Source organism: Branchiostoma lanceolatum, chromosome 9, assembly GCF_035083965.1.
Source record: "Branchiostoma lanceolatum isolate klBraLanc5 chromosome 9, klBraLanc5.hap2, whole genome shotgun sequence".
Taxonomy (NCBI): Eukaryota; Metazoa; Chordata; class Leptocardii; order Amphioxiformes; family Branchiostomatidae; genus Branchiostoma; species Branchiostoma lanceolatum.
The window spans coordinates 11381491-11409094 of record NC_089730.1 but is presented as its reverse complement, the minus strand read 5'-3'; the positions used below and the strand labels follow the sequence as shown (position 1 = coordinate 11409094).

The following is a 27604-nucleotide window of genomic DNA, read 5'->3' as shown; positions in this document are numbered from 1 at the left end:
AATGAACCATTACAGCTGAAGGCTGCAAGTATCATGTCATATTTTGTTCTTCATGTGCGATCGTGTCCTCAAGGTTGACTTGCAGACAAAAGGAGCCAGAATCAGGGATGCACAGATGACGATATAATGTACTGTATCATTATGTATAATTCATGCAGTTGCAGAAAACCTTGCCGGATGCATTGGTATCAGCTTTTTACAAATGGGGAAGCAGGGCACTACATCAAAGTGTGTTCAATTGCTGAAATTTACAAGTGGAAGCACAGCAGCATTAACAAAAGCGAACAGTTTTATAGAAAGCGTAGGACCTGGAAGAGAAACCTGTGTAAGGTTCCTTACCTCCTGTGTTGGACTCGCAGCCTTATGAAACCAGAAACAAAAAACAGAAATTCTGTCAACATTTGACTGTGGTACAGGTTTGGCTGTATCTGAGGGCTACCCTTATTCCCCTGCACTTACAGCTACATCTACAGTACTGCACAACTACTGTGGGACCAGTTACTTGACAATGCAAGCTTTTTACAATGGTGGACATTTCTATCACTTTCGTCATTAAGTGGGTGAAGGAGTCCAAACAAGGAGAAGGTTAAAAAATCAAGGATTTTATGTGAAACATTCACAAATAGTAAAATTCATATCCAACATATAACAGGATACTGTGAATCTAGCCAAACAAACATGACAGATATCAACAGTAACATAACATATAAAGTATGTCTTGTTAACCTTCTCCTCATCGTGGACATACATGTAAACATTTTGTATTGGTTACACAATAAAGAAGGGTTGGATCAAGTTTCCATGAGTAACAATGTTTTGAAATAAACTTGCTTTAATGCTTTCTTTGGCTAGCTCATATTCCAAAATTATATCATTTTGACACACGATTTTTACAAATGACAACTGATAATTACTTTTTTTTCTTCATTTTTCCTTCATAATAAGATATTTCAATTGGATTTTTTCCAGTGAATCCAAGCACAAATGGGAAATAAATATTGTGTTAATAGATTTTCTTCTTCATATATTATATTTGGGCACAAAACTCAATTATAAATATCATGGTCTGTTGGACATAAAGGACTGTATGCATGATTAAAGATTTTTCTCTTATTGTCTGATTGACAGAAAAAAATTCACACATGTTAGACATAGCATGCTATTACCGTTAAGTACTAGCTAGTCATATAGCATACTAAAGGTTAATTACTAGTCATATAGCATGGTAAAGGTTAAGTACCCTGCCATCCACTTTTATCTAATTAAACCCAACCTGTCCTGAGCAGCCACCTGGTTGCTGAACACAGGTGGTTGCTGAGGACAGGGTGGATTTAACTTTATAAAAATGGATGGGACTGTTTTAGCGTGGTTGCCTGAGCCAGATGGTTGCCTATGCTAGGTGGTTGCCTGACCAGGTTTGACTGTAGATAGTCACATAGCGTGCTAAAGGTTAAGTACTAGGTAGCATGCTAAATGTTAAGTACAAATCTAAAGAGAAGATGTTCCACTTACCGGTTGTTCAACCAGGTTTCCGTCCTTAGGTTCCACAGCCATCTCTGCCTCTTGTATCTTCTCCACGGGCATGTCTTCGTTTGGGTTCGTCGTGCTGACCACCTCGCCGTCCTTGCCCTCTTTGCTTCTCTGTCGCTCCTCCTGTACGGCTGTTAGTGAATAAAAGGAAGGTACAAATTGCTGCTGTCCGAAGACGGAGCATTGCAGGGTAGAAGGAACAAGTGGATAGCAACAGTCACTCTATTTTGGAATCACTCTGCAAATCATCTCTGCTTTGAGCTATGTAATTAGGGATAACAAGATGATTTGCATGTCAGTCCACTAGATTACTCTGTTTATGATCAAAGATATTGACATTGGAAAGAAAATGTGATGATTTCATGGATAGATTTACATTTGAAGAATGTGTAGATGTGAAATTACCAGTTATTTGGGAAGAAGGAAGAGCTGGAATGCCTTCGCAAAGGTGCTATGCAAAGGGCCCCATGCAAGGAACACAAACTTTCTGACAGAATATTCAGATTCCATGTTAATAGCCAGACACAAGGGTGATCATCAGTCTATTTCTAAACAGTTGGGAGAAACAATCTTTGTGTTTCTCATTTTTTTAAATTGATTACTCATTGGTGGTGAAATGACAGAAACCAACTACTGTAAATCATATCATCTTTTACTGAGAAAATATGTAATTTCAGGAAAGGGATTGGAAAGAGTTTCTTGCGATTGATCCTTGACTCTAAGGGAAGTCATTTAAACTCCACCCCAAATCATTTGAGAAACCTAGCAAAGATAATAGGATTTACAGTAAAAGGAACCAAACTATCCTAGAAGGCATTAATCAAAAATGGACCAACCACTGTTCCCGCTCCCCTGCCGTTGGTCTTGTACGTCTATGTGGGAAGACAGGTTTGCTTTATTTTAACTACAACACAAACAGTTAATGGGGAAAATAAAAACAACAACAAGCTTGGCCTTAACACATGCTACCCTGGGCTCAAGAATAGAAAAGAAAGCAGGTTACTCAAGGAGAAAAATACGCAAGCTATGGGGTTATCAGCATACCCCTAGTTTTGCAGTTGCATCTTTGAAAAATCACCAGTTTTGATTTCAAGAGTTACTGCCGAAGATGATGGTTTATTATGCTTGATGCACAAATCCATTCTGGCAACAAAGAAGCATGAACATAGCAGGTAGAAGATCTATTGTCCTTGAAGGTCCAAAAATATGCTGTCAATTTGTTTTGGAAAGAAAACATAGAAATACTGTTTTACAAGTCTACAAAAATGACTCATACACAACATCTGATCTCAACACAAATACATACACTTGATGTGGGAAAACAAAGGGGTGACATTTGACTGGAGTTCTAATCGTGAATCATAACTTGAAATATTTAATGTAATTTTTGCAGTTTTATGAATTTCATGATGTTAGACACAATCATTTTCAAGTCCAAGTAATTTCTACGCAGAGAATTTTTTGGAGAAAAAAAAATATGCTTCTAGTTCTACTATTTCCGGGGTGATATATCAAAATGCTTGCAAGCAATGAGAAACAAGACATGGGGCTTGCCAGATGCAAATGCAGCAAAAAGAAGCATTTAAAAAGGTTTTGTCAGACACAGGAGTATACACATAATGCAACAAGAGTCCATACACAGTAAACAAGCACACAAAACGTAAAGTACTATCAAACTTCCACTGATAATCTTTCGTCTCCACCATTCAATGGATTGTTGCTCAATGTTGGAAATTCGGAGCATTTTACTGTATTTATGTGCGTGACAGTTTGTTACCTTGCATGGGACCTGGTTTTACAATATTTCTCTTCAACAAGCCTATTATCAGTTTACACTTTTTGCAACTCAGAGAAATGCAGATACTTAGGGGAGTAAATAAAATGTACCTTCCATTTGTAACAACCTACATTACCATGAACATCTACTAAGCTTTATCAATGGGACACTTAAAGTCAGAAAAATGGTATCATAAAATGTGTATGTAAAAGAAAAAATCCAATATTGTCAACAGTGAACACCCAACAGCTCTTTAGCGTTTTCTGCAATTGTTTCTGAAATCAGTTGTTTTTTTCCACAGAAAACTTGAAATCTGAACAAAGGAGACGATAAATGAAAAAAATATTGTAGTCAAACACCTACATGATAAAACTTGAAATTGTATTGATATTAACGAGACATAAAAGTTATCACAGACCCAAGATCTATATAAAAAATAAACTAAATCAGAACATAAACATCATCGCAGGAATTGACTAAAACAAAATCATCAATTCAGATAACAACAAAGATTTTCTGTTATACAACACAAAACATTCAAACTGAAGAATGAATAAAACAACAATCATGAAGTACACTTCTAAAAAGGTTAATTCCTTATAACGTTAACTCTGTAAAATTCATCAAAGTGAGGGTAAAAATGACCAACCTTCTCTTTTCATCCCCATTGCTAAACACTTCTGGTACCGGCAGTACTGACATCTGTTCCGCTGGCGCTTGTCGATCACGCAGTCCCTGTTGTCCCGACAGGCGTAGGTCAGGTCCTTACGTACTGTTCGTTTAAAGAAGCCCTAAAGAAGAAAAAAAGAGTACTGGTAAAACACACTTGGAATTTTGTATTCATATTTCCCTACAACGTAAGCACTTGTTAGGCTTGTAATGAACAGCTAGTCTCTACCAGACTAACCGCGTCGGCTATAGAGAGAACATTTGCCGGGGGACTTAAAGCCATGGAGGGTAACATTTCCATCCACAGGGTTGCAATATTGGACCTTATCTCCGTAGCCAACTCCCTTCATATAATTGACTCTATTTGGCCAATTTCTACTATTTTCCCAGCAACCCGCAGTGGCTGGTAGAGCCTAATGAACAGCAGTCTCTCCTATATTTCTTAGTCATCCTGTTGGCACACCAATAAACCAAGATACAAATGTAACATCCTTTGGAAGAGGAAAATTTAAGACTTACAGCAACTTTCATATAGCGACAAATCTATGCATAGACATGAGGAAGACAGCATTGGCAAGGCTGGAGTGCTAACCTTGCACCCCTCACAGCTGTAGACTCCGTAGTGCTTCCCCGACGCTCGGTCCCCACAGATCTGACAGATGTGTTTGGAGAGGCCCATGGGGGTCTGGGAGGGGCGGGGGGACTGCAGCGGCTGGGCTGGGGGCGTGAGCTGCCCCGTGTTCACCATCAGGGGTGTGTTCATCATGTGTGGGGACACGTTCTGCAGGGGGGTGGGCCCTAGTTGACTAATAACTGGGGAAAAATACAGAAACAAGTGCATGTTGGTGATAACAGTCAACATCATAGATCACAACAAGTCACAACACTCAAGAAGGGTAAACTAATTCCTCACTGATATATCATCTGTGGTTGCCTATGTGGAACTGACACTGCAGTTTGAAAATGTGCTCATAATTCAACTAGATCTAGCATTACCATTTCTTCTACTGACAGGCAAGGCCTGAAGATCATTCATATACATACGTCAGGGAAATTTGTGAAATACTTTTTTCTAGTTAAACCCCCAGAGCAATCAACCAACAAATAATTTTGGTGAAAACTTTACCCCCATATCATCCAAATTCATATGGAGGTGAAAACATTAGCCTTTATAAAGGTCTGCACATACAAATGTACATGTATGACCATAAAATGAAGAAAATCTGAAGATTGAAATATTTAAAGCATGCCATGACCCTACCTGGCTTGACATCTTCCTGCATGGAGGAGGACACCTGGTTGACTCCCGGCATGCCGAAGCCTGGATGCAGGTGCAGCGGGTGGGAGGACGTCAGGACAGAGGGGGTCTGTACAAGGTGGGGGGAGGTCAGCGTGGAGGGGTTGGAGGTTAGAGGGGGCTGTCCCGAGGACAGGGTGGGGGGTGGGGAGGTGATGTGGGGACCTGAGGAGGTCATGGTGGGCATGTGGGGAGGGGCGGAGTAGTGCATGGCTTGGTGCTGAGTGGTGGGGTTGGACGTCGTGCTAGATGCTGGTGCACCTCCGGGGCTGCCCAGGGATTCTGCAAAAACACAGAACAAGATACCCTAAATATTGATATGACTATATCATAGCTAAATGCAGGCTATGTATGCAAGCACATATGATCAGTTCATCCGTCAATAGAGTAGAAGATGTACATGAAAGTTCTTTGGAATAGCCACTGGCAAGTTGGGTAGCCCTGGCTGTGCGTCAATCACAGTCAAACCAATAAATGAATAACCATGTGGGTACATACATGTACGGTTCAACACAGTAATGAAAGAATTATATAAATCCTTCCTATGAAATGTCATCAGGGTTGCTAATAAAAACAGGAAATAGGGAGGCAAGCTGGCAAGAAATAAAGAACACAATGGTAGGTTCTGGTCACTTCAAATAAAAGCATATGATTATGAAATAAAAATCCAGCTGGGCAGACTATCATCACACCAACAGCTTGCCTCTGATATTGTTATCCTTCAACAAACTACATAGAAGTAAATGTATCAACACATTCATAAAACTTGTTATTCAAAACTTTCTGCAATACTATCAGCTTCCACCCAAAGAATGTACCTGCATATCAGGATTGTACAGTCCTTCTAATATCATCTTGTAACACTATCAAAGATTTATGCTAGCCCTTATTGTATTAGTAATTATTACATGTACATGTGTAGGATGTTATTCTATACCTCTATTTTGTATCATGTTCAATAGTTGTTGCCATACTTTGTACTGTGTACAATTGTCGTGCAATAAAGTTCTTCTTCCATTACCTGCCTGGTGGCTACTATATATGCAGGTATCATTTTCAGACAGGCAGGCAGAGTTTACAATTACATGTGTATACCTACACATTTCACCTACGGTACTGCTAGCTTATTTTCATGCACACGTAGTAACAGCTTGATCTCAGCAAGTGAAAATTGTACTGCCCTTGGAAAAGGAAGTTATCTATAATCATACACAGCACATTATCGGAAGACGTAAGTATAGTTATTTGGAGCTGCATTAACATTCCCTCCCCATATAGTGACACTGTCATTAGTAGATACAGCGCTGACATGGATTGAGTCCAGAGCAGGAAAGCAGCAAATCTTCTGTTGTCTGGTTACCATGCAGGCTAAAACCGATACACTCTAATCTTGACAAATGTAACCAATATTCTACACCATTCCTTCCACCTGTCTTCAAAAGATATTTGACATAGTCTTGTCATTCGTCTTCTTTAGGGAGGATCAAATGCAATTCTCAGAGAACAGACGTTGTCAATCACTTTCTTTGTGAATAAGACTGCTCTGTAATGCCGAAAGGTTGAAGCATATCTACCAAACATGTTGTACATCATCAGTGTACTTGGCTTTGATCCTGGTAAGTTAAGCCATCTGTTACAGTGCATGTCAGATCTGTAAATATTTAGTCCCACTCTGAGTTCAAGCACAACTCAATCTAGTGCTGCTATGATACAAGTTACAACACGTTTTAACCATCTGTACCACTACAGCAGTACAGGTAATCAAATTCAACAGACTGGTAGTAATTTGGCATGCTAAAGGTTATGTGTTGTTATCTCTGTCACGTACAAGCTTTGGGTACTGGCAATAAATAAGGCAATAGTTGCTTATTACCGGCTTCTTCCAGGTTCTACCATTATCCTTTAGTAGAGACATTAGCCAGGAATGAGTTTAGTAAACAAGTCGAACAGGTGACAAATTATAAACACCCACCCAGGGAGAGGCAGTGACAACGCCAAGAGTGCCCTGTGGCTGTCTAAGGTCACAACGAATTTTACCCAGCATACACTGGGTAGACGGTCAAAGGTCGGACATGTGATTTATAGAGTAGAGTAGAGCATAGACCAAAATGCTGTCAAAACTAACTTGCAGAAATCTGTCAGATATGATCTATTGGCTTCACTGATTCCCTGCAGGCTACACAAAGGTAATTTTCCTCCGGCTCTATAAAACATTAGACGAGTAATTTTTCAAGTCTTAAAACCTGTCAGTGAGTAACCTGAAAAAAACTGTTGTTAGTAAGTCAATGCCATACAAGCTATAAATCTAAGACACAGACCATGAAAAAAACTTCAAAACCTCCTTCCTTTGGAAACTTTTACAAACACCGTAAAGTAGAGCATCTGTGGACTTTGACCCAGCTCAACACTAAGCCTGCTTACAACCACTCATAACATCACAATATGGCCGCTAAGGGTCAACGCATGTCACTGTAGCTGACACAGGGCCCCCACACCCTCACTATGTACACATCCCTTGCAGATGGGAAATTTCCACGTTAAATTTTCATCCGTACACCGAACGGTGTAGCTATTAGATTATAATTCTTGTGTCCAGTTGACATGGACTTACTGCTCTGGGTTACCATAAACTCTACTCCACTCTACATTAGATTAAAGAAAATTTCATTTGTTATTGTCTACACTATATCTGGGGTAAATGCGGCCTAGTGTAACAGTACAGTAAATCTAAACTTCACGGTTCACGTATCCAGAGATCTTAATCAGGCGTGCCATTGCCCAGACTACATGCAACACTCCATCCACCCAACAAAACTTTGTCCCGTCCAAGCTAGTGTTTTCCAAAGCAATCCAGAGATTTATGAAATGTTGTCCTACACTTCAGGGCACGGCGGCTGCCAGACAGCCAACAACATGTGTCCCCAAAAGTAGGGCAGCAAGAAGGGGTCGAACGTGGCCAGACCGGCGCCCGCCATGCTCACCTTGCGATTGAGACAGCGAGGCACCCATGCTGCAGTAAACTCCTCCGGCAAACACACCACTGATAACTCTCCTGGAGACAGCCTTGTGGTCGGGAGACAAACTCTTCTGTGTGTCGGCCACGTTGTCACCATGCTGTCACCCCAAACACTTACTCCCTGCCATTGCACTTCCGTTTGCGTCTTCACAATGAATTACAAAGGGGAAGGGGCGGACTGGGACTTGTTGGACACTTTATTTACTTTGGCTACAAATCAAGCAAGGACGTAGCTGTATCGTTGAATAAGTGCTCTGGGAGAGGGAGGAATGTAAGATCGGAATCAGTGTTGACAAACCATACACAGCTCACACTGTGGACTCCGAGGGTCCAAATCTCAAGGTTCAGGTTTTCATGGGGCCCCAAAGGTTGGGTACTCACACCCCTTCCCCTCCTTGTGCCTTTCCACTCTGACAGACTGCCCTAAACAAGGTCCAAGTATTTAGGGCATGTCACAGAAGTTTTGGATGTCCTTGTCCTACTGACACCACCATGTGCAGGATTTATCAGATTCTGCACAATGTAATCATATCCCTGTGTTACCAAGCTGGTAGTATTACCAGGTACTAGTGCCCAACACAATACCACCTGTATCTGTGATCCTATGTACAGTCAGTGGTTATCCTAATGATAAGCAGCTTAGCGTCACACAAATTTACAACAACCATGTATGTCTAAATGTTCACCCTTACTGACATCATGTTTTGTGGAGTCTGCTTTTTCCTTCCTAAACAATACTGATTCTATTGATGAATTCAAGGAAATGTATAACTTTGTGCATGGCCACTTGTATACTCCACAGCGTGCAATACCATATCATTACAATCAAAACAGGAATAAAACCAACCAACACAACAACTCTCTCAACAGTTGGCAAGTTCTGTGAGACTGGCTTATCAGACACATTATCAAATACCTGCCTTACCTGAAAGCTGCATAGGTAATAATGTCTGTCACATCTCTCATCTTCAGACAATGGATTGACATGCTCCATTGACCATAAATGGAGACATAACAGCATATGAAAGGCATGGTATTTTAAGTCCCAAATTACATGCCATTCATATGGTAGAAACAAGCTGCAGAAATAGTATATATGGGCCTGCCAAACTTTATGTAAAACATAAATAGGACACAAAAATGATCAAATCAATTCCCTTTTACTGAAAGGCCCTGAAATGTCTCCCACGACTACAATATTTTAGTGGCACAAATGGGCCTGACTAATATTCCAAAAAATCCAGTACCACAAAGTAGACTACAAAGGTAGAAAGATGGTGGTTAAAGCCAGTATTTAAATGGAAATTTTGAGAACTATAAAATTTCCAGTCTTAAGAAAGTATACTATAAATCATAGTATAATGAATGGTACTTATTATGAATTCTGCATTTATCGCCCTACAGGGGAGACTAAACTGTTGCTGTTGAGTGTATGTCAGCAATACATGTAACCCTATGGGAAAGTGGAGAAAAAGATTGCGTCATTATTTCAAAAATGAAAACTTCCCCCGTAACCAGAACCCTTGGACTAGTCCTTAAGGATCTAAACAGCAAGCTAACGATCATTCCACTATCTCATGGGGATGAGAAAAAGGCCAAGATGGAATAAGGTCATTTTTTCGAAGTAATACAACAAGTACTGTATAATCTTTCCTATAGTGGAAACATTAGTTGGCATGTCATCCTTTTCAAACTAAAATACCAACATATGGAAAACTCCTGTGAATTGTCTTTATAGACAAATCAAGTATGGAGGATTACCTACACCTACTGAGGGGAAGGCAGGTCATGCATGCAGGGTTACCTCAGCTAACCCTTGGCCTACTTACATACATAAATGGTAGGAGATCCCGACCTGCAGGTCACCTACATTGTAACCAAGGAGGTTCTAGCAATTTCTGGGTTTGTGACATCATTCGGATGCTCATTTGCATAGAAAGGCCTGCAAAGGTGCGAAAGAGCCATTCGAAAGGCATGCTGCTACTTGTAAACAATGGATCACAATGGGAACTAGCAGGGCAAAACGAAGGAAAACAGTGGGCTGTTACTGTAAATGCAGAAATGGTCGCAGTGGTTTTATGTTCATGGTTTTCGTGGCAACCATTTCACCACAAACTTAAAACCACCGCGAACATTTTTGTCCAATGCTGTAGCAATATGTGACTATAGCGCCAGTTTTGCCTTAGCGCGAAATAAAAACCACGCGAACTTAAAGTTAAATTCATTTACAGTAATTCCCTGCTCCATCCTCTTGCACAAATGTCCATGGACTGGGGTTTCCATTTTCTGCCAGTGAAAATCCTACACTTGAGACATCTGTACTAAAAATAAGCATATCAGCTACTGTACACTGTATGTAGTTTTAATATGCATACATAAAAAGAGTCATGCTGTGTAGTCTTTAGAATATGATATTGAAGGGAGAAAAAAATAGTAACGTACATCACAATGCCATGATGGTACATTTGTAAATTCACACATGGAACATTGTCAAATTTTTTTTTTAAATACATGGATTCTTTTTTCAGTAATTTCAACATTTCTTATGATCCGGTAACGTCAATATTTCTTATGCGCATAATTGCGGTCAAAATGCTGTAACACACTAAGTAACAGTTCCTTTGAATGTTGCACTACCAACTTGGCAAAAGATCTCCCCCTCTCGCGATGCAGGACACGTACAAGTTCACTCAGCCTTGCCAGACCCGACATAAAGCTAGTCATGATCAATATTCTCGATGTGTGGTCCACGGTGGAAATTGCACACGACAACGTATTTCCTGCAGATTTTTCAGCGGGGATAATGTACTTCCTCCACCAAGGTTACCTCAATGTTAGGCTGGTGGGATGAGCAGTATGTTATAATGTATTATTAGAAGTACATCTTGAATATATAAAGACTAGTACATCTACACACAGTGAACGAGGTCCTGAAATCAAAATTAAGCCTGTAGTGTAGTTGATGACCTAAAATCGCATGATCATCGAGAGGATACGAGGCATATTACTAGTTTCACAAGACTTTTTCTATCAAAATACACTGCCCAGGGTCCTGTAGCTTTGCATTACAACTGCCCTTAATCATAAAAGTTGAGCGAAACCAACCTTAATTAAGTATGGATATCAACTGAGGATGACCATGCTTATACTCTAGAAAAATGGCTGAAAAACACTTGAAGGGCTGACATATTGATAATTTTTTCTATTGTCCCCAAATGTCCCAAAGCGATTTATGAGCTGTCCCTGCCTAAATTTTAGTGCTCTGTGGACACCAAGGCAACTTTAATTTAGAGCCCTGGTATAGACCTTGTTAAAGTATAATTGTACTGTGTGCAAAGAAAGGTGAAAACGGGTCACGAGCTATGTGTGTCCCTCAATCAACTCCTCTGAAATGATTACAAATTTACAAGGCAGTGGATTGACCTACAATGGCAGCAATCAAGTTGTCAATCCTGGCCAAGTCTGCTCGTTATTATGAAGAATGGCAGATCAATATCATTTCTCTATTCATTATACATTCTACAGTCATGGAACACTAATGTAACTGTTATTTCAACCTAAATGACTATCTTTTCCATCAACCCAAGCATGACTTTCTTGTGACTCTTCCTTAATTGCCTACAAGTACCTGATTGGCAGTACTCTCTTAATGAGAAGTTATTGGAATTGTCATGTGGCCCACCTGGGCCCTCTCTAGATTCAATAATTCTGACTTGAGACCGATGCCAAGACCATGTCCCAAAGGATGAGATTAGCAGAGGCAACAACAATAGGAAGTTTCCCTGCAGTACCAAGCAGAGTCACTAGGACTCATAGTAGGAAGGTCCAAATGTCATCATGTCCTTGACAGACATGCCAAATATCCTGAAAGTCCATCCAAAGAAACCTTCATGGGTGATGTTTTTCAACCATAAACAAACAAACAGACAGACGCACACATGCTACTGAAAGTATAACCTTCTTGATTAAGGTAATTATGTACTGTTCATGTCATTGTGACAGTACTCCAGTATATTTCATACTGTGTGTGTAATAGTCAACATAACAAAACCAGGTAGATAAGGCTTGTTTCAAATGAAAGTTGCAAGGCAGACAATTAGAGAGGTTACTAGACCATGCCATTCCCAAGAGCTTTAGTGAACTAGGCCTCCTATTACCCTACATTTGTACCTAAGCTGCATATAAACACTGTTATTTAGGTCCTAACTTCAAGGATGTAACGAATAGAGCAAATGACTGAACTCAAGTCAAGTCACTCAACTTGATTATATGTAGTCTGCAAGTAATTGTGATAACTTTTATGTAAATTAAATATGACTATTTTTTTCCCCAGGAACAGTAGCTACTTGTAGCTACCTGAATATGTTACCAATGGACTGAATAAAGTATCCAAGTATCCAGTAGTAATGATCACAAAATGATGTTAAGTCAAAAGACTGATGAGTGAGTATGAGAAATGTGGACATTTACAGACGAGTACTGATATTTGAAATATCTTAACTTTTCAAGTTTGCTATCTGTATAAATGTATAAACACAATAAAATACACAATAACATACAATTTTGTAGCATTAAAGGAACATACACATACCTCCAAAGCTGTTCCCTTAAACTTTTTTCCAAGTTCTTAATAATGCTTGTCTGTTGAGAAAACAAAACATGTACTAAGGTACTGCTAGATAAGGAGGGGGCCCAACTGCTGTCAAGGCTAAATAGGACACAACAACAAGTCTATTTATTATGACATAACAGGTCACAATCAAGAAAGCCCTTGACGTTTTCTGACCTGCCTCACTCTAATTACACCAATCAATATGGAATTTAGAGACCAAACAACCAGTAATGAATAAACATGTACATTTGTAAGAGACTTCTCCGTAGGAATATATGTATTAGTAATGACAGGAACCAGGATGCGGCAAACCTTTTATGAATTTTAAACACGTTGTTTGAAGGTGGGTTTGAGCTGGAAAAGCAGCTGAACCTGCAGCAGAAATTGTTACCAGCTGTACCATCAACAAAATTACTAAAGAAGTTAAGATATCTACAGCGGGTAAAATACATGTATTACTGTGAATGATTGCATGTAGCTTAAATGACAGAAAATTTTGGAGTACCAGTAATAAAAAAGGTAATAAAAATTAGTGATTGCTCAAGAAATATGCTTGACTCTTGGCCGATTTTGAGATTCGAGAACCTTCAGGTGATCAACAAATACGGCCTAAGCTCGTTGACTGTGTCACAGTGGTTTTATCAAGACAGAAGCAATCCATGATCAAAGTCAGATTCAACAACCTGGAATGATCTTTCCAAATGGATTGCAGGACGAGGCCTAACCATGATTGGCAAATTTAGAGGGCCCGTCACGACTCACAAGTGCACGGACAGAACAGCAAATTTCAAACAGAAATTTTCCCCCGTTGTGGAATTTCTTTTGGTATAATTTTTGAGGAATTATCAACTTGTCCAACAAAGTGAAATAAAAGAAAAGTGTGTCTTCAGCCGTCCATCTGAAATTTCATTTGTCACTTAGTGCCACATTCTTTGCACAAACTATTTTCTGACACCCCTCCTTAAAAATCTCAAGGCCCATCACGACTCACGAATGAACGGACAGAACAGCAAGCGGACGTCACTAGTCTACTGGAACGGAATCTCCCCTTGGCCATTGGAAATCAATAAAAATAAATGTGCCTTGTGGCTATATAATATTCCATAATCTGTCTTTCATTACAGGAGGTGTATCACTGTCAGGCTCTCCCAGGATTGCAATAGGACAAGACTTAAAGGGACTTTCATGGTTGGACAAGCACTGAGTCTTTTAATTTTTTTTTATACTAGGGAGATCAGGGCCATGGCCTTATTTGGAATTAGACTATTGTTTCTAGTTGATTTGGCTTTTAATGATTAATATGGTCATTTTGAATAATACAAAAAATGCAGAAACAGTTAGACATGAGCAAAAATTGCAGCTATCAAAAGGGATAATTCCATTTCCAGCAATACTGTGAATTTAAAAAAAAATGTTTGTCATGTACCAGGCCAGCCTAGACGTTACTATGTCTAAGTTTCCTGGCTGGTTGTACAATAAGATGAAGTACATGAACAATGCACAGGATGGGTGGCATGCTCCAGGTAAGTATGTACATGTGACACTGTCGGCCATTTCTGCACTTCAACAACATTGGCACATCTACAAAATTGTCATGACTACTTGTCATACACAACACACGGATTCACCTTCAAAGCCTTGTCACAAATTTTCTGTACTTTTTTCAAATGTTTTTTTAAAACATTCTATGATAATGAAAACCATTCCAAGTAATGTAAATCTTGAAACTTTCGCAGTAGTTTTATTTTTGCAGTTTTTGCAATAACCTCTCCACCGTGAATTTGTAACGCCGCAGATATACATTTCAAATGAAACTGTACAACAGAATTGTTTCAACCGTAGACTTCAATGACAGCTAAAACCTCCTTTTCCCTCCAACCACAAAATCAACCAACTCGGAAGTAAGGCACTTCAGCCGCCCAAATCAAATTGGGACAAATCCAGGGGCCGTCTCCAGAAACGTTTGGCTTCCTGACAGTCAACAGGTGGCTCAACTTAAATTTCCCAGTGGAGTGAGCCTCTGCATATCGGCCTAGGTAAACAAACCAGTAGATCATAACATCTCCTTGGTTTTAAGGTCAATTTGGATTGTACTTCAGGGATAATGCTTAGGACGCCATTCATATGACAATTTTTCAAGATGCCAAATATTGGTATTTATATAGTTACAAGTTAGTATTTTACACAACATCGAGTATGGTTAAACAGAAATTTTCTTACTACTCTTCGAAATCTTTTTTGGATAATTTTTCATGCATCAACAACTTGTCCAAGATGTGAACTAAAAGACAAGTGTGTCTTCAGCCATCCATCTTCAACTTCATTAGTTATTTAGTAAATTAGTGTCACATTCTTTGCACAAATTTTCTGACACCCCTCCTTTCTGTGCCACCTTGTATTTCATCCACCAGCCGGCTTGTCAAGACCAAAGTCCTGTTTTAAAACACTGACAAAGACTTGACATGGAAGATTACATCCATGCCATCATGCCTGGGGGCAAAGGTTATGCAAAGCATGATGGTACAAGTGTCCATGGAGGCCTTCAAAGAACAAGGTGAAGTACAAGTATGTCTGTGCCACCTCAAAGAAATATCAATTAACTTCAAGGCCACACAAACATGGCAAGGTATCATCTTACACATGTAACAATGTTATTATGTATGAAAAACAAATTAGCTTGGGTAAGCAATTACATATTTTTATGACATACAAGTCTAAACACCACCTTTGCAACTGTAGCCATGCCTTAGGGGAGGAACAGTACAGTATGTCCCTGTATCTAGTACAACATCCTAACGTGCATTTTGTAGGATATAAATATACCTCTGATACTGATAGCCATACAAAAAATCCATACCATACTGTCACTCACACCTACCATTTTGGCGGGTAGAAATTTTAAAAGTAATAATAAAATCAAAATGTCATTAGGTATATACAGTAACTGTTTGTCTCAAGTGTCATTCATTCAAGTTCGTGCTTTTGAATATTACATGAAGACTCTAAATATAGTGATGCCTTTCATCATACCAGAGTGCTTTGGCGCAAGCAGGATTCAATGTCTGAGTTACTTGCTCGTGTGCTTTTAAGGGAAAAAAACATGCTAAAACAATGGCAACTACGAGACTAGTTTGTCATACCGTAATTTTGAGAAATGGCAACTAGTAATCAGTTATGATGAACCCCTAAATCAGACTGGAGGAGACAAAAACTGGCAGGAGCAACAATATGCAATTTAAGGGCGTTGCCAGCTACCTATACCAGACAATCTCACCTTGACCAATCCTTAGCTTCAGGGGAAATCCTTAAGTCCTATGAAAGCCCATTACTGCCTTAACCAGATTTTAACACCTGTACCCCAGCCCTTAATTCGCCATTAAGCTTGCAAAAAGGGTTGGAAATCCTAGGATAGGATTATCGGGGATGCTGTCTGTCTTTGAGGTAGATCTTCTGCTCTCAGCTGTGTGGAAATCTCTCAAAATGCACCCAGCCCCCCAGCTCCTATCAGGAACAATCTATGTTGTAGTGAAGGTCAGCTAACAGAGCCATTTTTCCCCAAGATAAATGGCAACCAGGGTGACATTCTGACCCTGGAAGAACTTGTCATCTGACAGGAACTGGTAGATCTCCCGTAATAGGTTGTCTGGCTTTAATAACCATTACCCTTCACTCTCACAAGCCATCTGTACCTCCAACCTTCCCAGTGGGGGTATGGCAAGATTTGTGTTGCTAGTCTCGCAGGTAAAAAGGAGGAACACATTAAGTTACTTCTGCATCATCCATGTATGCATAATACATATACATACATATAATGTAAGAGTACTAGATAATTGGAATGTGAAAGCCAGGGAGGTTGTCCAAAATGTCCGGTCTGCAGATGTTCCATTAATGCGCGAGGTTTCTGTGAATACCATATATAAATAAAATAGTACTGCAGTTTTTGAAGTACCTCAAATTCTGAGACTTCTAAATAGATTTCTTCTGTCTCAAATTCTACGACTGTGAGTGTCCCATCTACATGTGTATTTCTAAACATGGGCTACTGTGCCAGTAAATATCTTGGCATTTGTATAGCAGTTTTGTGGTTTGTCTGTTTGCATTGTATACCCGGTAAACCACCTAATGAACTGAAAAGTACAGGCAACAGTCTGCACATCTGTACAGATTCATTTGATCCACTCACACCAGGCATGATCCCTACTCTTTTTTATAAGTGTGATGGGTTCTTTTACATATTCGAGGTGTGGGTTCTGTTCTCAGAGTTTGCACATGGCAAATAGATTCCTTCTGCCTTTTCAAAGACTAAACAGTCTTTTAAGAAGTTTGTTTTAGCCAGTACAAATAAAACAAACCGGTTACCAAAACTTCTTGTCTTCATTCTAGTTCAAACCAAAAACACATAAAAACTGATCCTGCCTAAAATTTACCAACATCTTCAGTCAGAGTTGTCTTTATTCATCCTTAGGCCACAGCAAGTCAATTTTATGGATGACATCAGCGTGCGCATTGCTTTTTGCCTGATTTAGAAATAAAAAACAAGAAATTTTTTCCCTTGGCAGTGGTTAACATACCTAAAATAGGACAATATGTACAAAACGTCTGTCAGTTCTAACCCCAAAATGTCCTACATTCCGTAAAAAGGTATTTTCACATGCAGTAATGGTGAAAAATTCGTAGAAATGTGTTGTACAATTATTGTGTATGCAAGCTATAGTAAGATTGCTCCTTGTCCCCAACTTACAGAAGGACACAGTGTAGCCCTCATACCAAACATGTAATCAACAACGTGTAATCCAATGGGTTATTCTTTAATGAGGTGAACCACTAACAAATCTGATAAGAGAGCCAGATGAAATAACCTATTTCATGCCGTTTGAGTAGACCATTGTCTAGCTGTTTGTTTGTTGAGGACAGTCAGGACATAGACCCCGTTCACACTCATTTTTTTCAATCGCGATTGAAGTATAATCGCGATTGTTCGATCCGATCGCGATTGAACGCAAAGTAACTTTTGCGTTCACACTGCTTTTCGCCAAGTGGATTAAAGTACGCCGTGATCCGATCGCGATTGAAGCACGATTGAAGCATGCTATCGGCGATCATCTGGTAAATGTTGTTGTCCTTGTTGTCCTTGTTTTGTGTCTATTTTTCCGCTAGACATTGTCACTTGGTGCGGTAAATGTCCCTCTTTCGATGACATTTCCCCAGTTTGGCCTGCACCTCCTCTCTCCCCCAGATTGCGATGAGGACCCTGGTCTCCTCATCGCGCCATCTGCCACCAGCTGAAGTTGCTGACGGAGTTTTATTCTTCTTCTTGGGCTTTGTTGACGATGAAAAGTTGTTGTTGTTGTAACAGAGCGATCTGACGTGCGGATTGGGTTTGTTTTCCCGCGCGATGTGAACTATGACCCCACGTACCCGCATGTATGACCTCCCACCCCCGGAACCAGCCGAAATCTCCGCCGATCGCGACTGAATCGTAGTTGTGTTCACACTCAAAATTTGATAGGATTGGATTGGATCCGATCGCGATTAATCCAATCAAACTACCTCCGGAGGTAGTTACAATCCAATCGCGATTGGATCGTTTTGGATCGTTCCAATCGCGATTGGGAGCGTTCACACTGAAAAAATCAATCGCGATCGGATCGATTCAATCGCGATTATACTTCAATCGCGATTGAAAAAAATGAGTGTGAACGGGGTCAAAAACAGCGGAGAGAACTTCAATGAATTTAATGTTGACACCAGTGCTGCTTACTGTTTTATTGAATACAGGAATAAAATACTTGCTGGTTGTGATACCGTGTTTTATAACTTAAATTCTTCTTACATGCTTTATGGTATTCAAATTTGAAAATGTACGCATCTTGTTTTTTTTGTCTACCTTGGGTTTTTTTTCGCCCGCGCACATTGATTTTGAAGCCTGCAGAGGATGTCATCCATAAAATCTACTTGCTGTGGCCTTATCAAAATGTCATTATTTCCTTAGTCTTACTATCACAGGTCAAAAACAAAATATCAATTTTTTCAATCTGTTTTTATATTGATTCAATATCAACAAAGCGATCAGTAAGATAAAAATTAAAAGAAAGCATACGTGGCTTACCACTACAGATTCTGGACTGGAACAGAACTCCCAACTTGGTTAAGTTGCAAATCCATTAAACAAGCAATTACCGCTATCTAGCCTGACTTCAGACACTTAGTACTAAGTACATTTGCTATATCATTCAGAAATAAAACCCAACCTATAGTGTTAACACGCACAATTGAACAATGACAAGGGTGTGTATGTGTTTACATGGCATAGGCACGTTATGTCCCAGGAAATAGGCCAAGGTGACATCCTGCATGAATATACCATATGATAGGCACATAGATATGTAGCAGGTGATATTCTACGCTTCTATTGCCAATCATAAGGAAGGGAGAAAGGTCAGAACAGCTCCTTCTAAATGCCAGTCTTCTCCTTAGAAGCTTTTCATCAACCTATCACTGTCCCAGTTTATGGACAAGGATTTCCTGTGTACCTCCTACTTGCCATGCCCAGAAAATGTACAGGTCTTAATTTACTAACTAGCTACCTGAACATCCCCCCAAAATACTGATTCCTTTAAAAGAATATCCTTTTAAAGAATTCACTTTTAAGAATTCACATCTAGATCTATACTGACCATGATACTGTTATACAAATCATCATTTGAATTCTGGTAATAAATCATTTAGCTAGATTTGCAAACTATTAAATGTGTCATTTTCTATCTGAAAACCTTAGAGACGTTTCTGGAAGGGAAAGGGAAGAAATCCCTACATCTTCAAATCAAACAGCAAAGGGCTCAGTAATATAATTAAAGCTGCACTTACCTACAAAAAGTAAGTCATAACTTCATAAGCAGAATGTAAGATACAGCTGGGGATGATTTTTTAAGATGAATACAGTGAACTTTGCAAAGACCATCCTGCCAACTCCTAGCAACACACAGGAGCACGCATCACTTCCAGTATAAAACATGGCGTAACTACCACCTTATGCATGCACTCAAATGTCAGACAAATGCCACAGTAGGCCAACAAGACAGCAATTTGGACTGGTGCCTAAAGCGTGTGCCAGTCGGTTCCACACGGTTTCCTTTTTTGTAAGATATAGCAGGCTGTACGAAAATTCTGATTTTTTTGTCATTGATTTCAGCATTTTGGCAAAATGGCTGAACAATTTCATTCATTAAATACATTTTTCAAATTCAAAAGGTAAAGTTTGCTTTTTACGAATGGATATAAAGACATAGGAGTCAAAATCTCTAAAACAATTTTTGAACCTCTTCCCTTGCCAATGTAACTTCCAATAAACAATCCAATCACCATTTTCTTAAAGAAAATACTGCAAAGGGAAGACAGCAAATGAATCACAGGAATGCAACCCAAAATCCCCACCCGAAAGTCTCATTACCAATGGTACCTGTTGCTTCTACTGGGCACTGCCAGTGCTTCTCGCCTTATTTCCTGGAGGAATAATACGACAATCTCCCGTCCTCTCCTAAATGTCACTGCGGCAATGACTGCCTCCATCAGTGCTGACCATACCACCTCGCAGGAGACGGTGACATATAAGGGCATTTCTCCCAAGAGAATGAATAGGCAGAAGATGTCTGACTTGTCTGAACTGTCTGCATTCATCAGCCTTTGGGAAGAGATCTCATTTTGATAACGTTCAGGGATAATCTTTCCTGAAAGGCGCTTAAATGTCATGGTCTGAAAAAGGTCTTTTCCATCCCATTGCCAATTTGTGCAGAATCGTTCATTTTGAAAACTGAAAGCTTCATTATTGTTATGCAGGCTTTTGAGGAGTTACTTGGCTGATGGGTACGTGAAAGCAAAAGATGAGCATCGACAAAAGCTTTTCCAGCCATCAGTCCGAAGTCTTACATCAATTTTCCTGGCGTCAACTTCTTAGAAGATTAAAGATGCAGCAAAACAAGATATATCAACTTTCTGTTTCAAGGGACTGACTGTATGAAATGGGAAAGCTGCCATGAGCTAGATTGATCACAATTACAGTAACCCTGATCCAAGCTTCAGGTACGGTGTTATGAACAAACACTCAGATCTTTTCATCTCTGAGCTATGAAATATATATTAGATGATGCTCTCTTGTCCTAAGGATGTTACTTTCATCTAATTTATCTCCAAGAAGAGCACCAAGAGAGAGGGTGCATGCCTTTTCATCTTTTCAATATCAGATCACACAAATCATATCATCAAAAGGGAAACCCTACTTGAAAAACAAAATGAAAGCAACTACTGTAACAAACTGCACATTTTAGAGTATTAGGCTGGCAGAAACTGTCCTGCGGTCATGAATCCTGCATTTTGAGGATCAAGCTCTAGATGAAATGACGTCTAGATGAAATCTTATCTCTTCTTTTTATCAAATTTAAAACCTCTCGTTCAAATTTTGGACAAGTACATGTACATCTCAGTTAAATGAGATTTTTTGCAAATACTACAGAAACACGAGTCTTTTTCCGAATGCGTCAGACAAACATTTTTAAATTCTAAACAAACATACTGTATCTCACTTAAAAATTGAGAAGTTCTCAGAAATTGATATTGCAACAGAAACGTAGGTCCTTTTTGAGTATGCACCTCAGCCAAACATCTTTAAATTCTGAGAGCCAAAAAAAAACATCTCAGCTCAGGCTACAAGTTCTTAGATATAACTAACGCTGTGTACAGCCTACAGGAACACAGCTGCATACGTCAGACAAACTTAAAGCTCTGAACAAACATATCTTGCTTAAAAACTATGAAGTTCTGAGAAATTGCTAATGTAATAGAGACAAGGGTTCTGCTCTGCATATGTCAGGCAAATGTCACCTGCCAGTCACATGCTCCTTTCTGACAGGGAACAGTCTCCAAGGAGAGGGTGACCTTTTTGTACAGGAGACTGTTACAGGAGATGAATAGCATCACAATTATCATAATGGATCTTTCTCCATGTGTACATGCAGCAGTCCTATGCAGAGTGCATTCTTTGGACAGGGAACCATCCTTCACTGTGACATGCTACATTCCCAACAGACACTGCCTGGGAAATGTAACTGTTGTTCACATCCATGCATTTAATGTTTCCAAAACTTTGCAGGGTTTCTGCAATAACTATCTTTTCTGTAATCTCCAAGCAGATGTTGGGGTGGAAACTCCACAATATGGCTAAGACAAGAACAAGGGGAATGCTGAATATTTCGGAAGGAAAAAAGTGCTAGGTATTATCGTAAAATGCACATGTAGTACAATACGTGCCTGGTACATTCATTTCAGTTTTAATCAAAGGAAAAAACTGATCTCTCAACAATCATCAATGGGACTGTCAAGTCTACATTGTTGCATTTCAAGGTCAGGCTATGATTGGTAGTACCTTTAGACTATACTGCTACATTTCACTACGTTTTGTTGGACATCTGCTGACTTATACATTGTACCATCTGCTGGTACATATGTTTATGTTCACTTCCAACAATACGTTGGAAAGACGGGTCGTTGGCAGGCTTTCTGCTGACAAAGAAACAAACAACAGTCTAGCCAGGTGTTGAACTTGGCATTCAAAATCATCTTCCATGCCACTGAACAGCTGAGGCTATATCTGTATCTATATAGCCGGTTAAACTGCCATTCAGCGTACCACACCAGCTTCGAAAGCACGCGGCGCGGCAGCAGCTGGTTAAATTACACTGAACGGCCTGTAACACCTACATGTAGTCTTTGCACAAACATTATATCAGTAAGCTTCCTTAAAATCTGCCAATGGAAAACATGTTTCTACAATCACTTTCATATGCCACATCTCTTTGTGTACTGCCAACTTTGTGTACCATATGTTATGTACTGTACTGCAACATTTCTCTAGAAGACTTATGGAGACCCATACATTTACATGTCCATTCCCCATATTACACTCACAGTTACAAGGTAATTAGCAAAATTGTCACACAAAATAACATCCAAAATGATTACAACATTTGTGTGGCTAATCCCAATCTGATATTTTCCCCCGCTATATTGTTAAATAAATGGAACCCTTACCGGAAAGTGCAGGCTTTGTACCAGAACCACAATAGAAAGTCATGTACATCTTGTGTATCTCAGAATGTCGTAAAACCATGACATCTGACAGTTATTAGGATGATTTATGTTGTCATGAAAGCTTTTTTATGTGATTGAAAATAAAACAGCATAATCACTTCTATTGTGAGAATTTGTGACATACAATGTATTCAATGCATCAAAAGGGGCATTCTTCGACAATATCATCACGTTTTCACCTTTTTACCTCAATAATAATAACACCATCAAGTATAACGCAAAAATCCACAAAAATTATATTATATGGCAGGAACCAAATATAAGATATGGAGTGTGATAGCCAGCAACTGTTTAAGAAAAACCTATTTGATTTCTTTCTACTCAACATTGTGACATCAAATCAAAAGACAAGGCAACTCCATAACAACTGAATGAAACTTCTGGATGTCTTTCCAGAATATCTGCAATCCAGATTATCAACTTGATAAAGTAAGGTAAAGCAGTCGAACCTCAGGCTGAGGACGAAACATGGCGCTTTTTAGGTAGCTGTTAGTGCTATGCGGTTTCATTACGAGTCGCATATTTTGGGCCAAGCACACCGGGTCAACTCTACTCTTCTCGATACGTGTGTTGGGCTCTTTTACGTGCAGAGGTTTGACACTCTAAACTAAAGCTCCCTGTCCCCCTCTGATACTGATAGGACAGTGCAACTCTTTTCTACTAAATTCTAGTTGTGTCCAGGCCCGGGCGCGAATTTGGGCTGCTGGCTCCATGATACTCCATTATATGTACTATAACATACTTCAACGTGTTGAGGAGTACAAGGAAGTACCACCTACCTCTCCACATGAAATGAACAATTATCTTAGTAACAGACTACACTGTTGTCCTCCATCTCTCGCAGGAAGCATACCAAGGGCAAAAGCATGTCCCAGGTGGCAAACCATAATGATCTATAGTGTATAAATCATTAAGAAGCTACACATAGCATAGACAATCATCTTACACGAAAAGTCGAATACTGTTCAAATCATGTTAGTGCATTTACCTTTTCAATACAAAAGAAATAAAATCTAAAATTTTACCTACCTATTCAAATAGTGAAATATTCAAAGAAATCCTTTATCAATCAACAAAACCGACAAGGAGTTCTCTTCACTCCTATTCAAGGTCAAACCTGTTTACGTACCTATGTAGCATATGAATGATAACCAAAAAGGACTTTCAGCTCTCAGTTCTTTCTTTACTGACTCATATGCTAATCTAACATTTCTCAACGACCTTTTCTTGAAAGCGCACTTTCTAGGTGTCACCTGGGTTATAACCTATAGAGTAGGTATAATTTCTTTTCTGGAAACTCTTAGTGGGGATTTCATTGAATTTCAAATAAGTGCCCGGTGACTCTGCCATCTTGATTCAGTTCTTGGCGTAAGGTTAACCACTTGGCTTCTGCCCATTACAGGAAGTCAAAATTATTACAATTCATAAGATAGAAATGGTGATTGTCACTAGTTACCAATAACCCAAGATGGATAGCAGTATTGAACGTTTCAATGAAGTAAAATAAAACAGTGGAAATGGATGGTAAAATACAGCGATTAGCTGACAGGAAGTCCATTGCTACACATCCGGTTGTATACCAGCCTATTTGGCCAGTTCCATATCCCTGTCCATACTGAGTGGAGAGAATTATTCACAGGGACGTTTTGGACCAGCTAGAGAGCCAAGTCCATTAAGGCTTGTTAGTTTTTAGTAGTTAGTGCCATTTTTGTCTGGTGCTGTTGGCGACGATAAATCTTCAATGACGTCTTTTCTTCTCCTGTTTAGTGAGGACACTGTTAGCTTGGAGCGTGGCGATCAAAATATCATATAATAGTATGCACAGTCAAAACTGCCCAAGAAGACCACTCATGGGACCAATAAGATCTGGTCTATGTGGACAGGTGGAGATTATCTTACATACAGTACTTGTATGGTTTCTAATTTTGAGACAAATCAAGGTGGGAAGCAATGACACAGTGGGAACTGAAAAACAGCGAGGATGATGATGAATTTTGAGACAAGTCTCACATGTAAATGTAATATGTCTGTATTTATGCTTACTTGCCATCTTAATTTACGTTACCTGGACAAATTCTTTTTATAATTTATATTGATATTGCACCTTTCATCCTCTATACATAGATTCTATACCAAAGAAATGTGCTCAATTAACAATGAAGAATTCACTTCCTATATGTTTAGTCTTCTTCACATTGCAATAATAATACAATACAGTGGGTTGTACAGGGTATAGCACAGAAACATTAGATACATGTATCTAGACACAAGAATAAATTACAAAATACCAGTAGGTTGTGACCTTTAGCAGAGACTGATACCATTAGTTGTTGTGTTCTCCAGATTTTAGAAATCAGCCTGTATGGAATGTGGAATTGGCTAGCAAAGCTTGCATGTGGGTGTACTGTCTGTATGCACTACTTTATGGGACACAAATGCTACATGAGGTCAGGGCTTGGGCGGCTGCTGTATGCAGACAGACTTATGAGTAGCACAGCCTACTTGCTTGCACTGTATATCCATACATTATGATGTTCAAAAAAATATTGTACACAGTGTGTTTTGTCAGAGAACCTAAGATACCTACATATCCCATGTTACATTAGTAGAATACAAAATGCATTGACTGCCTTAGTAAAATTTTCTCAGTAGATTTTAGCTGAACGTGTTTATATTTGTACGAATGTACCATATTACCTATTACCATAGAACATATGTGCATCAAAACTTAACATACATTAATACCCAGCTAAACATGCATCTTTAACATGAAAAAAAGCACAAGTGAGTAACTCCATAAATGTACAGATGTAGACCATTGGTTGACCTTAAGATTTTTTTAATGTCATGGCCGGTGTAATTGATTGCCTTAGAATATGCATGCTCCAATATTTGTCCTACATCATGGACAAAAATGTGCTTTGCTGCTGACAAGTGTACATTTTTGTCTGGTTTCCTTCGCAGGCATTTTGAAATATGATTATTGTGCAACAATTGTACAGAATACAAAGGCAGCAATTCTTAGAAATTGCTCTAAAATCTCACCTACATATGATATGGCATGGAACCACTGTAAACGAAGCAACAATGAGGAAACAGTCAAACACTAATAATGAAGTAGAAAACATTTTCTATGTAGGTACACGTGTATAACAATACTGTTAATTCACATGCAAGTGAAACTCATTTTTCCCCAGTAGATTGTGAAGCTGTTCTTACCAGGAGTCAGTTACTAGTTAGTGTTACCACATGGGGGATAGGATGTCAAGGGTTGTCTTACCAAATCCATCCATTTGTGATTTGAGCTGGACTGTTATCCCATTCAAAACAATAGTTGGAAACATGAGAAGAAAAAACAGCAGAAGGCTTTTCATTGCTTCTTAATTTACAATGCAGTATCTCTCAAAATTAACCTCTAGATTAACATTCTAGACAATGAATGCAAAGTGATGAATTGGGAACTGGTCACACAAAAAACACCTGCATCTATTTTGTTGAAATCAATTTTAAGAAAATCTGTATCTGGATGCAGAACAACAAACCCAACTGTTTGTTACTAGGCCCAACTCAACTCAGACCTAATCAATGCCAAAGCATCACATCTACAATCAAATGCAATTTGGACTCCCTGTGGGAGGTTTCAAGCTCAGAAATTTAATTCCTCTGCCATCAATTTGATTTCTGTGACGTACAGTTATCCAATATAACAGTGTTCTACTAATGAAGTTGTGGTTCTTGGATAAAAAAATAAGCAAGGCTGCACTCTTGAAGTGACCAACATGCCTTGCTGTGTAGTATATACTGAAGTACATCATTCTGTCATAGCTCCTTGCTTTAATACCTCAAGTATGTAAACAGCAGGACTGATACATTATCACGACTGCCATAAATAGAACCCTGGCTGAAAGCAACGCAGCATGTTTACTCATAATGTGGTGATATCACTACTGTGCAGACCCGTTCAGGTCCACACACGGCACAAAGAAGCACATCTTTACTCCAAAAATTATGCCTGTGATGAAAAGACTACAGTCTTATGTCAAATAAATCTCAGATTTCATCTGGTTAAACTACCATGGTATCTACTTGGGATACGTCCTTATGCTTATAAAAATTAACTGCTTATAAAAATTGCTGTATGACATTGGCAATTCCACCCAGGCAGTAGTTTATACCTGGAGGGAAAATCATGTGTGTATGTGTTTTCATCAGCTGGTATATAACCAGCATTTGGCATAACAAACAAGCTAATCTGTGTGTCACTATTGAATTATTCTGAGACTAATGTATCTTGCTTTCAAACCAGCATGCACATTCACAAAGCACAGCGAGATTTTCTAATCATGACTGTGGGATTAGAGGGTTCACCCCTTCTTTTTCAACCCCTCTCCATGCCAAATAAGGTTTTGCTTGGCCTATCTTGACTGTAAATGCACCGCTTGTCCCACAACCCTCATCCACCTCCCCTTTCTGGGATCCCGCATTGCAAAGGTTGGAAAACACAATCAAATCTCCAGAGCTTGCTCTACAACTGGAGCAGTCAGGGGGCTCAACCCCTTA

The 27604-nt window shown here is 39.3% G+C and overlaps 1 protein-coding gene across 5 annotated transcripts in view; it reads right to left on the bottom strand.

Annotated features, from left to right (window-relative positions):
• LOC136441872 (retinoic acid receptor RXR-alpha-B-like) overlaps nt 1-27604 on the bottom strand; it is a 37453-nt gene that overhangs the window by 7790 nt on the left and 2059 nt on the right. Inside the window, exons 1-7 of one of the 5 annotated variants that reach the window (XM_066438409.1) lie at nt 8255-8609; nt 5238-5555; nt 4569-4789; nt 3957-4098; nt 2367-2402; nt 1513-1661; nt 340-360 (exon numbers count right to left, since the gene is read on the bottom strand). In XM_066438409.1, coding sequence (XP_066294506.1) covers nt 340-360; nt 1513-1661; nt 2367-2402; nt 3957-4098; nt 4569-4789; nt 5238-5555; nt 8255-8282 — 915 coding nt within the window. In that variant the 5' untranslated portion in view covers nt 8283-8609. Of the gene's footprint in view, nt 1-339; nt 361-1512; nt 1662-2366; nt 2403-3956; nt 4099-4568; nt 4790-5237; nt 5556-8254; nt 8650-27604 lie in introns of those variants that run through there. The other 4 variants (XM_066438411.1, XM_066438412.1, XM_066438410.1 and 1 more) reach the window with 4 other exon arrangements.